A 12,957-nucleotide genomic window follows, 5' to 3' on the forward strand; every position below is an offset into this window, starting at 1 on the left:
AGATCAAGCAACTAATTATCAAGTACTGTGCAGCTTTGCCAGTGTGGCAGACTGATAGTTAAACCTGGGATCTGTTTTCTCCGGAATGTTTTAATTGTTGAATTTCTTAGGCTTGTAATTGAATTTTATTTATATGGATTTTCATGGCTGGGGGGAAGCTACTTGTCTAGCCCTTTAAATATCAGATCTTGGCTCTAAGCTGTAGATGGGTTAGTGCAATTGTTAACGACTCATTGGATAACTCCAATTCTGGAGCCAACTCTTAAGAAATTCCAGGGTAAATAATAAAATTTTACTATTATGAGGATTTCTTGCTCATTTTTTTTAAATTGTTTTTCATGTTGCATGTAAAACTGTGCTGCAGGCAGAAGCAAAGAAGCTTGAAGATGCCTCCACATATTTAAGTCTGCCTTCCACTAAAATAGAGTTGGAGGAAAAGGGACACTCTGCGACAGGGAAGAGCATGCAGAACCTTGGTAGCTGTACCATCAGCAAAGACTCTTTCCAGATTTCTACTCTCGTCTGTTCCACAAAGCTTACCCAGAATGGTGAGTTCATAGAACCGCTGGAGTTTCTGTCTTGCAGCATGAATAAAGCTGTATGCACTGACCTGTGTGCAGTCTTCTCAGTTTCCTTTCCTCTGAGTGGGATGGTGGATGGCTCGTCACTATTTTGGATTGAGTTGCCAAGGTGCTCTGAAAGCCTCTACTCAGTATCTCAACTATGCTCTCTCCATGCGCTTAGTTTTACTTTAGAGGAGTGTGTCTGCAAGTAAACAGAATATATCTGCGTCCATTGAACCCAGGGTGCCTCTGTTTGCCACATAGTTGAGACTCTTACACTGAAGTACACTGAAAACAGGCCCTGTGACATTTCACTGCCGCGTGGATATGAATAATAGCAGTAGGAGAGAGGGCGAGTTTGTTTTCAGGGGGAGATAATATCATGGCTGTGCTCTAAAATAATCTATTTTGTATTGTTTCCAAGGTGCAATATCCAGTATTTTCTGTATGTTGTGGCCAAAGAGAGCTCTGTCATTCTTTAATATTGGACAGGCAGTTGTGTACATGAGGATGTGTTGCGTGGAGGCCGCTCTGCTGTTGACATATTCTCATGGAAGGCCAGGAGTGGAGTTGGTGTATTTTGCTCTTTTCAAAACCACCTTATGTACATTTTTCATGTGCACTTGTCAGCTGCCTGGCCGCATCCAGAGGCTGCAGCAACCAGGGCTTATGGCAGCCACTGAAGCAAATATTTCACACTTCCAGACTGTGTCCTCACTTTAGTTTTTGTGCTTGGTTGCCATGGCTTCTCCTCACGACGAAGGTGGGCTGGGAGTGTGTGTGGGTCACTGGGTGTGAGTCATGCCGGGCAGTGGCATCCTTCCTCCCTGAGTCACCAGGAGCTGAGGCTGGGGATGAGGAGGTGGGGATGGGAGATCTGTGCTTGGAGTAGTCACGTTAATTAATTCTTTGGTCACCCCTCTGTCCAGGGGGAAAGTTACTGCTCTGCAACTTCGTAGTCAACTCAGTTCTATTGCGGTCTTTTCCGGGGACATCTCTCTCCAAGCACATCCTAAGTGTTTTATATTCAGAGCACATCAGACTTACTGCAGTCTGGCAGTCTTATAGCCTAAGAGGATGCTTAGCAAAAAATGCAGAAATGACTTTTGGAATTTGATCGCAAATACAGGATCATAGCTCAGCAGTAACGCAGTGATTTGGGGATTCTGTAGAATACAGAAACCACCACGTGAAATGGAACTGCTTGCTGCTATTGGTTTGCGATTGATAATGTTGGAGTTATTTTTGTTTGCTTATTCTCTTTCTCGGTCTTTCCTAGACCTTAGTAGTATTTGGAAGTATTTCATAGTGGTCAATATGTTGACTGCTTTCAATGAACAACTCTTACTGAAATTACTGAACATAGGACTAAGCATTGTTTCATGCTTCATTTACATATAATATGCCTTGAACTTTGATTTTTTACTTAATGTTACAGGTAATAATGTTGTCTGTGCAACTTCCTCAAAGTTGCCGGAGCCACTTCTTCAAAGTATTACTATATTCAAGAAGGTCACTATGTATTCTTAGACAATTTATAAAGGAAACACACAACTTCTAAACTCCTCAAATACCATTTTTCATCTAGAAGTTGGTTGTGCCCTTCAGAATATAGTTTCTGAAGCTGATAGTAACCTCTGTAGAACCATGAGATAATACTGCTTCCTTAACTTCCTTAATTAGCAGTAGATAAAAAATATACAATTATTCTCAGCTACCAAAGCCAAAACAATTTTCTCCTTTTGGTCATCTGTAATATTTTTCTCTGGTCTCTGAGAATTGGCTTTAAAACTCATTTTTAATAATTGTGAAGTTGTGCTAATAAATCATATGGTTCTCTCTGCATTATGTTGTTGCAGACTGTATATAGCTTCTCTAACACTCACAGGATTTCTTTTCTTTATGAACTGCAGAGTGGTAATGCTGCTTTATGCAACTAGCATTAGTAGCAAAATACATTGGTAGGAACAGTGCTTTCCTTAGATTTTTGAGTTTAATTTTTAGGAAGAAGAGAAAAGTAAGGTGAACAGTCTTGTTTAAAATAATAATAATAAAAGGCAATGCCAAGCAAACCACAGCTGCCTCAGGGATGAGTGAACTCTTAGAGGAATCGAAAGATGCTGCTTGTCATGGCTTTGCCTCTTGACCACGTTCTACTCCTTTGCCATCTGAGGAACAAGATTATGTCTTTCCTGGACATGGAGGATTCAGCTGCTGTATACCTCTACTTTTAATCTGCTTTCAAGACACTTTGGTAACAAATATGTCCTTTATTGGCTGAAGAAACACTTGGACATAAATATCAAATTCATTTTGATGTATGAAAATGGAGCATCTACATTAAAAATCTGAAATTGAAGGCAGTGTGAGATCCTTGAACTGTTGAGGTGTTTTCAGGTGATGCCTTACATCACCATTGTCTCTTGATGTATTGTTGATGCCTCAGTGAATGCATATGAGTCAAGGAAAGAATAGAGTCTGGAATCTGGACCGTTTGCTTCCTATTGTTAATTAAGATATAAAAAATGATCTTTGTGTTTAACTTACATTATCAAATGTGCTAAGCTTATTCTAATCCTTTGCAATTGAAAATCCTCAATCTTCTTCCTCTGATGGTTCCTGATCCTATAAATTTCACTTGATGTGGAGAACCTATAGTAATTACTATTTTCTATAGGATAAATGCAGTTTACGTTCTTACCCTGTTCTACTTACTGTATTATTTTATGCCTGCGCTTACTGAGAGAGTAGGATGAAGTGGTTGACTGCTGCTTTGCTGGGGTTAATGCCTGCAGTCACAGAGTGAAGGCACATTCTTTCTGTACACTGTAACTTATTTTTCTCTTTCTCGTTGTCGGACTACATTGACATTTTCAGTTCACACATGTATATTCATTATGCATTTGCTATGCCATCACACTGAAAGTGCACATGAGTTTGTTTTCTTGGGGCACTGCATGACTCCATTCCGAAGATGTGGGTTGGCTTTTGTCCAGCTCATTTCTTTCATCAAGCTGGTGCCTCTTCAAAAGTCCGACTGAAACCCAGTTCAGTGTTAGGAACCTGATATAAACGTATTCATGCAATGCTTTGGTTAACTCATAGAGACATCTTCAACTTTCTTTCAGAAGCACTTTTTCTGTTGATGTTGAGTTTTTGAGACTTTGGGTTTTGACCTATAGACTTTCCATAGAATACATGAAAAATAAAAAAAGTGGAGAACTGTGGCTATTGTACTACACCACTTCAGCTTTGAACACTCTCCAAAGAGAGAGAAGGCTTGTTTTAGTCTGAGCACTGCTAAGAGGGGAAATTACTCCAACAAAAACTGCACTGGAGACAATTTTATTCCTTCCATAGAATGAAAGATTTGGGGAACATCTAGCAGGTGCTCTGGGTCTCTGTGTAATTTGCACAATAGTCTCTACAGATGCCTGTCTTGGAAAATCTGTTGGGTGTTGAGTAAAGCATGAGGGAGATTGGTTTAGGGATGCTGTTTTCTTTTTTTTTTTTCTTTTTTTTTTTTTTTTTTAAGATTTAGCCTGGCAGAAATCACATAATGTTAGCCATGTTTTTTGGTATTTAGTAGCATGCATTCATAATTCAGTCACTAAACTGAAGGCAGTTGTTAAAACTTTGTAAGTTTTCTCTTTGGGCTCTCCTACCTAGGATGACTTACAGATTAGCTTGCTGTGCTGAAAACTGACTTAATGAAACTGGAAGGAAGTTTTCCCCTGTGTTAGTTTGGCAAAGGCACCATGAGCTTGGACTTCTGGGTTTGTTTGCAGCTCCGTGTTGCATCTCAAAAAAATGCAGAAGTGGGTATAGCTTTACTGGTGCTGCAGTGTGGTTGTTCATGGCATGCTGTTTTGCAGATGGAAGGTGATTGTGAGTTGTCTCACTGAGAAATGGTGCTGTGGTTCTTCATGACTAGGAAAAGTGAGAGCACGCCTGCTGTATTTTCTAGTTATCAGTGAAAGATGGAGTGGCACCATCTTCACAGTGGGATGTAGAATTTGGGGACAGGACTGCTTACAGTTGATTCTTCTCATGATCCAACCCATGCCCCAGTCCATCACTGGAAAGCAGCTGACTGGTTTGGATGTTATGAGTTACTAAGTAGACAGCTTTCCCCCGAATCAACTTAGTTTGCTGCTGTTTGACTTGTGCTGTCATATTTTGCTTTCATGGTATTTACAGAGAGCAGTGAAGCTAGAAACGTTCACACTGGAAGAATCACAGCCGCCTGGATATCACTGTGTTGGTGGATGACTAATTATATGTTGGCATCTTTTTTTAAACACACAACTGTTGTATACAGCAAATTAGAAATGAGGGATTAGGCTTCCTTGGCCCAGATTTTTACCCACGACATTTCAAAATCAGTCTGCTTTTATTTAAAGCCTTTCACAGTTTTTTCAGAGCAGAGATATTCTACTAGGTTTGTGCAGTGTCAGAGGTACGTTAGACACATGTTACTGTCCAGTGAAAATGGCTGACCTATAGCAATAAACGTGTTTGTTCTGAACACAGTTACAGTGTGTGAGTGAAAGTAAATACCCCACATGATATAACAATAGAATTTTTTTTTAATCTCTAGTTGATCTCTTGGGACTTCTGAAATGGAGATCTAATACGAACCTGTTGCAGCAGAATTTGAAGCAGTTGATGAAAGTTGATGGTGGTGAAGTTGTGAAGGTAACAATTTCACAAATGCTAATTCGGTGTTTTTTTTCCTTTTTTCTTTTTTTTCCCCTAACCCTACTGCACATATGTACACATTGAATCGTAGGCAGGTATCCCTTTGCCTTCAAGGTACCAATCTTCTTTCCCTCTAAGAACATTTCAGATGTTAAGTACTGGTAAAAACAGACATAACCTGCAAATTTATACTAATGTAGAAATTTCTGTTGGTGTCCTCCAGATACTCCTGTGACTTTCATGTACGGATGCAGTAAGGCAAAGGTTGTTTTTCTTTGCAAGATCTTGGAATCATCGCATTACGTTATTTAATATATTTTTAATGGATGGATGTGAAGTTCTTTCTCCTGAAAATGCTGAGCTGAGCCAACTTATTTACATTTGCCAAGGCCACTGAGTGACTGCACAGACCTACATAAAGACAGATTTATTTATGGAAAAGAGTAGGCTGAGACTTTATTGAATGTGTTCTACTAAATCAAATATAATAAAGTGTCAAAAGATGTACTGTACTGGGCACAGATGACCCTTAAGGGCCTGGAGTGTTTTAGCTTCATTTGGATTTTAATGTTTTTAATAGAAATATTAAAGAATGCCTATCTTAAAGTGACTTAAAATATATGAGGCTGCCGATATTGTTCTTTGAGTGTGGTGAGAATAGTATCTCAGATACAGTCTGTTTTTTGGGAAGGTTTTCCCTACTGCTATTTTGTTATGGATCATTGGACGCTCACAACTTGATGCTGGCACTTGGTTCTGACGAGTGTTGTCATAGTGCTGTCATTTGTAATTTTCACTCTTCTCCAAACGACGTCAGCGAGCGCACACCAGATCAGTGCCTGATGGATACTGGTGATTTTAGAAGCATCAGAACGCTGTGCAAACATGGTTCCAGTAACAGCAATATTAGTTCTCTGGCACTCCATCTCCCTTCGCTGCTGCAGGACTTGTACAAAGCCTACCTGGCGTGTTCCTTGTATGTGGGAATTGGAGCACAACTTGATTTGCACGTAGGACAGAAGAGCGAGTGCTTCATGCTGCTCTTTACACCTTTTTCATTATTTTGTAGACCACTAATTTGCTTTATTTGTTACAGTTAGGTTCAGAAAGTCTTTGTGTAGCCTGTCTCCCTGCCTGAGAATTGTTTCCTTGTTGATAGCAGCAGCATTGATTCTGCATCCCTTATGCTGCTACGTGAAGTCCTTGTACACAGATGTAAGACTTGAACTGTACCAATGCCATGCCATGTATGATGCCTCAGTGTGAAACCAAGGCTTGCCCAGTTGTGGCCCAGGCTTCTGACAATCCTTTGTTTTGAAGACTTAAGACCTAAGCAGGCAGTGCTTTGGGCCTGATAGTACTCTTCAAACCAAGGCAGACTTCTTCTAACAATGCTGTACTGTCTCCTTGAGCTGCTGGTGCTTAAATGCTGAAATTTTGGGTATTCATTCACATTTAACAAGCTTCTAGGTAGAGGTTAGCTCCTGAGGCTCACTTCTGGATTTAGCAGGTAGCCCAAGTGAATCACTTGTGGCTCAGGAAACTCCTTGCACAGACAGAAGCCCCTAAGGGAGGAAGGTGGGAGTTGAGGTGGTTTTCCATTGCTCTCACAAGACATGTAATGACTCCTTGGGGTTATAATCCCAGGAAGCAGTTGCATAGTGTTTGCTTAGGTTTTCCTCCCCGATGTACTTTGTCTACCAGATAAAAACAAACAAACAAAAACCATCTTTACTTTGTTTGAGACAAATTTGCAAGAGCAATCTTAAGTTAAACCTCTTCTCTCTGAACCGAAACAAATGGTGGGCAGGGCAGTTCTGCCTTGGAGAACCTCATGTTGCTTTTGTCATCTGATGGAAGAGGATGCGCTGTTGCAGAATCCTGTGTTGACAGAACTGGATCTGTTTATCTCTGGTTTACCAATGTGGTGCTTGCTGTCAGTGGGAAGCAGTGCTGTAATTAAATACGTGTAGAACAGCTTTTATCACTCCGTTCAACTTGTGTCCCCTGACACTAATCTGCTTTTACTTTCGTGTTGCACAGATCAGGGTGTCCAGCCAGCTGGCTAGTGAAGACTTCCTCTGTACAGGGATAGACCTGTAGGTTTTGGGCTGGGGCAGGAGGTTGTGTGCTCTGTGTCCCACGCCTGCATGTATGCTGTCATTTGGAATTGTGCAGCTGTGAAAAGCCATACGCTGTGCACTTCTCATACTGCTCAGCTCAGACTGCTCAGGGTGACTGGTTTGGCATGAGCCTGAGTTGCTTGTCTGATTTGTGCTGTGAAACATCAGTCTTCAGAAACTGCATGACCCTGTTGGCTGTATGTTGATACTGAGTTTTGGAATATATTTTGTTCGTCTCCTATAAGTAGATTAAATGTTGTCTTCAAGTACCAAATGCAATTTTTTCCCTGTTTTTGAGTGATATGGATTTATAGTAATGAACTAAAAAGAATTTCCAGAAAAACAATGTTAATTTTTCCCTTTCTCAGCTAACTTTCAAAAACCTCTTGCATAAATGAAAGCAAATGTGTCTGCATAAACCTATGTGAAACCTGATTTTTATTTTTCCTCTTAAATGTGGTGGCTTATGTATTTATTTGTAGTTCCTTCAAGACACACTGGATGCACTTTTTAACATAATGATGGAGAACTCAGAGAGTGAGACATTTGACACGTTGGTGTTTGATGCTTTGGTAAGTTTTCATCCTGCATAGACTAAAATGTAGGTACTGTAATTATGAATAAAATAAAAGTGATCACGATGTGAGTATTAGAATGCAGTTTTCTATTGATGCTATCATTATTAGCTTTAAACTAGTTAATATTTGTGGTTAAAAATGCATGGAAACTTTTTATTATCTTTGGAATTCCAGTTGGGTGTGATTGGGAGGTATGGCACGATGGCATCATACCATCTTCCCAGAGAGGATCCAAGTTTTGGAGTGGATGAGCAGCAGAAGTTAGGGATGAATCAGAAAGCTTTGTTTGAAACAGGGAACATTCACAGGAAGGAAAAGTGCTTGTGTATGGGGAGGATAATGTAAAGTCAAAGTCTGTCTTTGTTTTTAATGTTACTACTGTGGCTGGTCTGAAAATAGTGGTCAAATGTACAGGATTGATTTTGTGTTTATTGCAATAATTATTCTCATTTTTCAGGTATTTATCATTGGACTGATTGCTGACAGAAAATTTCAACATTTTAATCCGGTCCTGGAAACATACATTAAGAAGCATTTCAGTGCTACGTTAGCCTACACGTAAGTCTTCAAAACTCCTTTTTGAATTGGGGATGTAATGTGGCTTGCACATTTTTTTTTTTCCAGATAATGTTATTTGGTTATTGTTTAATTGTTTAATTTTTTAACAATATTTTTAATAATTTTAATTTTAAAAAATTGTTTAATTAGAGATTTGCCCATAGAATTTGGTGTGTGGAAGACTGAATATATTATGTCCTTCCCTTCTAAAACAGCAGCAATGAAGTATTTACAAGGAGAAAGTCTTGACAATGTTGTATTGAAGGAGGGGATTATTGACTATTTCAGAAGTTGTTTTGTAAAGAAAATATTTGTAAGCATTTCTCAGTCATACTTGAAATAGTATCTATTTAAGATTCTTCAAATATGTGTTGTTTGGTGCATTAAATTGGTGTCTTCTCCTCTATTATCTGTACTACCCTCATTTTGGGGAGGAAGTAGTGAAGAGCAAGCAAAGTTCAATTACTTTTTGCTGTCTTAAGTATTTCTTGGCCATTAGGTCCACTGTTGCTGCTGCAGACCGTTCTTGTTGGAGAAAAATACATAATGGATATCATCTTGGTGTTAGGAGGAAAAAAATTCAGCCAAGCAAACCTGCTGTATGCTTTGCTGTTGTACAGTCTCTGTTATTGATTTAAAATAGTGAAGAAGTTATGCCTTCAGTCACAACTTTGATATTGCATTCACTGCGCTGAGCTGCTGCCACTTCTGCTGCCTTGGTGGAAGCACACAAAGGATGGAGCATCCTCCAGCATCTGCCTTTGTTGCTGGAGCTGGAGGTGGTCTTTCTGCTGGTAGGCAGGGAAAGTATCTGTCCCTCCTTTAAATGGAGAGACGTAGAAGCAGGTTTCAGCTCTGGGTGCTGGGAAGACCTGACAATGTTGGCTTGATCTGTGGCAGATCCCTGCTGCCTCTCTGCTTCTATTGCACCAGGCTACGTTAAGAGAGGTTGTGTTAAGAATCTGTAAGTGGCTACTGAAATTCTCAAATGGTTAATTCCTATTAAAAGAAATGCATGTATATCAAGATGTCTATTTATACAATGCTATTGTCTGTAGTGGTATACAATGTTGTACTTACTTTTAACGTGCATGTTGAAGCATGCACTGTAGCTAGGACATTTTAATACAGAATTGCTTGTAGTTGCATTTATGTAAGTGGTTTATATTCATTCAAAATGAAGCAGTCAGAATGGTGCTATTTTTAAAATTGTGTTACTTCCAAATTTGACACACTTGGAAATTCCATTATTCCACATTCTTAGCTGCTGTCTTATGAATTTTTAAGAAATACATTTCACAAATTCTAGCCCAAAATCGACGGGCAAAGCTACATAAAGTAGAGACCTTAATGAAGCAAGGCACTCCCATTTTGAGTGCTTTAATTTTAACAAGGTACCTGTGTTTAATGTTATTTTTTTGACTATTAGTGGTAGTTGTACCTTCATAATGGCCTATTAACTGGAACATCCTTGAATATCCAGTGTAACAGGAATCTTATCAAGACATTCTCAATTGCTTGTGTGTTGAGTGACGCAGTCTGTGTTTTCACCCAAGAGCAGATTGCAGCTACATAATCAGCACAAGCAAGTTCATAATGTGTATTTATTTACTTGCACAGTTAATTTTGTACCGTGGAGGGCTCTACTTGAAACAGTTTTTGTTTTAGTCTCTCAGCGCTGAAATTCTTTGCTGTGAATGTGCCTATAACTTCTCTTTGTTTCTGTTTTGTAACAGCAAGCTGACTAAAGTTTTAAAAACATACGTGGATAATGCTGAGAAGTGTGGGATCACTGACCAGCTCTTCAAAGCCATGAAAGCTTTGGAGTACATCTTCAAGTTCATAGTCCGGTCCAGGATACTGTTCAATCAGTAAGTGTGGTGGCTGTGGGAAATCCCTGTCCTTCAAATGGGTAGGATTGTGTAGAAAGGGTCACTTGGTTTCCCTCAAAAGCAGTGTCGTGCACCGCAGCGCAGTGGTGCTGTCTGTCCATAAAGTCAAGTACAAATAATTATTTTAAGTTAATTTTGACATCAGTACTCTGTTTTCTACCCAAAATATGAAAAAAGCTACTAGCGAGTTGGTGTGTTCATCTTAATTAAGATACAGTCTGTAACAAAGAGTGAAAGGCCTGAAACAAACTTATTGCAAGGGATTTGTGTAGAGCTGTGAAGTCACTGTCTCCATCAGCCTTTCGGTGAATGACAGAGTGCAGTTTACTCATTTAAGATTCTTGCTGTGATATCCATAAAATACTGAACATCATTTCTACTGTTGCAGGTCCTACAAATCATTTTAAAATGGGGAAAAAAAATAATGTTGCTGCAGATTGGATTTACAGACAGTATGACCCTTCAGGAGTGGCCACTGGGTTTTCTCATGCTAAGTAGTAATTCAGAGTTCTTTAGCATTGCGGAGCTACAATTCTCAACGACTGGGGATTAATTGAAAAAGCTTCTGAATGCTGAATGACACCACAGCTTGTTCTGCCGTAGGACTGAAATCCTGCCTGAGATGTGCAATTGAAATGATGATAATGTTGCAGTGTAGCATTTTACAGAGAAATTTCAGCAAGGAAGCAGAATCTTTTATTGAAAAAAAGGGTATTTTTAACTTTAAGATAGTAATATGATAGACAATATAAATAGCATTTGGGGAATGTAATGTCAGGCAAGCTTCGGGGCTGGATAATTTGTAGAAGCTTAGTTCATCTAACTAAAGCATGGCAAGTCCTGTTGTGCAGTATATCAATGTCTGTAAGGGCAAATGATTGAGTGAACTTCAGAAAAATCATTGTTTGGTTTACTCAATACAGATTCCAGTGGTAATGTTCAGTGTAGAAAAGTCTTTACACTTTGAAGGCAGTGGTGGAAATGCTGCCGTGGTGTAATACTGTTCTTCTCATAGCTGCTGTGCTTTAATGCATTACCAGGTGTATTAAAGAGGTATGCTAAATAGCTGGCAATAGAAACATATTTGTGACTCTGGCTTGTTTGTTTTTATTACACTTTCCTTTCTGAAATGCAAAGCTTTTTGTCTGAAGCGGTTTGATTTATTGGACTGTCAAGTTTAGTTACTCCTTATATTAGTAAATGTTACACCTCTCTAATACGTTCAGGGGACACTGAAATCCATAATTGAAATTGGGAGTTAACACATAATTTGTCCTGTATAGCCCCCAGTTTTAACCTGAAAGGGGAATAAAAGCTTGCACAACAAAATAGCGCAACTTAATAATTTTTCTGTAGTATTTGTTTCCCCCGTGTATTTGTTACATAGCATTTAATAATACCACCTCTCCCAAAGGGTTATGAACACAGTATTAAAAATGATACGCATTAGTTTCAGGGCAAGGCAGCAAGAGCACCCTGATCTCCATATTTAAAAAGATATGCCCCTCCTCCATTTCTAATAGGAGAAGTTCATTATGAACTCTTAGTACAGCTTGCTTATCTTAAACTGTGAAGAAATCATCCTCAGACTGTACAGAGAAAGTGGTTCTGAGCTGCACACCGTGCTCAGGTCTCCTTTCTTGCTGGGTTTTGCAAAATTAAACAGGAAAATAAAGGGGAGGTGTTGGTGAATGCTGCTCTAATGGGCCTTGGTGCAGAATGAGCTCAGGGACAGAGCTTGTGTGACTGCAAACAGCTTCAAAAGCTGGTGGCTGATGGTAGGGCTTCTTGGAGGCAAGCAGAGATACATGGAGTGGGTTAGGGGAGAACATCCATCTGATGTGTTCAGACACAGTTGTGAAGATTGGATGTGGATGGAAAAGTGCTCGTTGTTGGTTTTTGGTCATGGTAAGTCTGCATGGTGTCATTTATTATGCTGAGACTCGCAAAACTGGATACTCTGTATGAAATGGAAGTTAAGTTATTGTGTTGCCAAAGAAGGAAAAAGGAATTGTGCGGAGTGAGTGGTCTTCTATTCCCTTTCTGCTTTGTGAGGATCTCATCCTACATCTGAACCAAAAATTACAGTGTTTAAACACTCCAAGGAGTTTCAAAAATACCCATTCCAATGCTGTATTAAACCAGAGATCACTGCAGGATGAGATTCTTCAGCTCAGTTGTGCCTTTTTTTCCTCTCTCAGTGCTTCTGGTGTATCTTGCAGCAGTTCTTAACCCCCAGAGAGCATCTGGCAGAAAGAGAAAGGAGTTGCTGTGGGCTCAGATCAGCTCTGGAAATCCTGTCTGAAGGCACCTTGCAAACTTTGTCATTCCTCTAAGGCAGCTATATTGACTGTGTGGGAAACAGGACTAGTTTTGTGTCAGCTATCCACAAATCAGAACTGAAATACGTTTTAAATTTAGTCCTCTCTTCTCATGAAGATGTGTTGAGGAAATAGAGGGTTGATTATATTTTCCTTTCCTTCAGAGTTTAAGGTCACTTACCTTGGGCCACTGGTAGATTTTAATGATTGCTAGCAAGTTG

General features: G+C 39.5%; 1 protein-coding gene across 7 annotated transcripts in view; it reads left to right on the forward strand.

The window, feature by feature from the left end:
• Positions 1–12,957, forward strand: part of DOCK1 (dedicator of cytokinesis 1) — a 275,550-nt gene that overhangs the window by 47,018 nt on the left and 215,575 nt on the right. For all 7 annotated transcript variants that reach the window (XM_046943088.1, XM_046943087.1, XM_040702563.2 and 4 more), the window contains 5 exons: positions 365–548; positions 5,164–5,261; positions 7,870–7,959; positions 8,423–8,523; positions 10,260–10,394. In XM_046943088.1, the coding sequence (XP_046799044.1) occupies positions 365–548; positions 5,164–5,261; positions 7,870–7,959; positions 8,423–8,523; positions 10,260–10,394 (608 nt within the window). The remainder of the gene's footprint in view (positions 1–364; positions 549–5,163; positions 5,262–7,869; positions 7,960–8,422; positions 8,524–10,259; positions 10,395–12,957) is intronic.

The sequence above is a fragment of the Gallus gallus genome, chromosome 6 (genome assembly GCF_016699485.2).
Source record: "Gallus gallus isolate bGalGal1 chromosome 6, bGalGal1.mat.broiler.GRCg7b, whole genome shotgun sequence".
Lineage (NCBI taxonomy): Eukaryota > Metazoa > Chordata > Aves > Galliformes > Phasianidae > Gallus > Gallus gallus.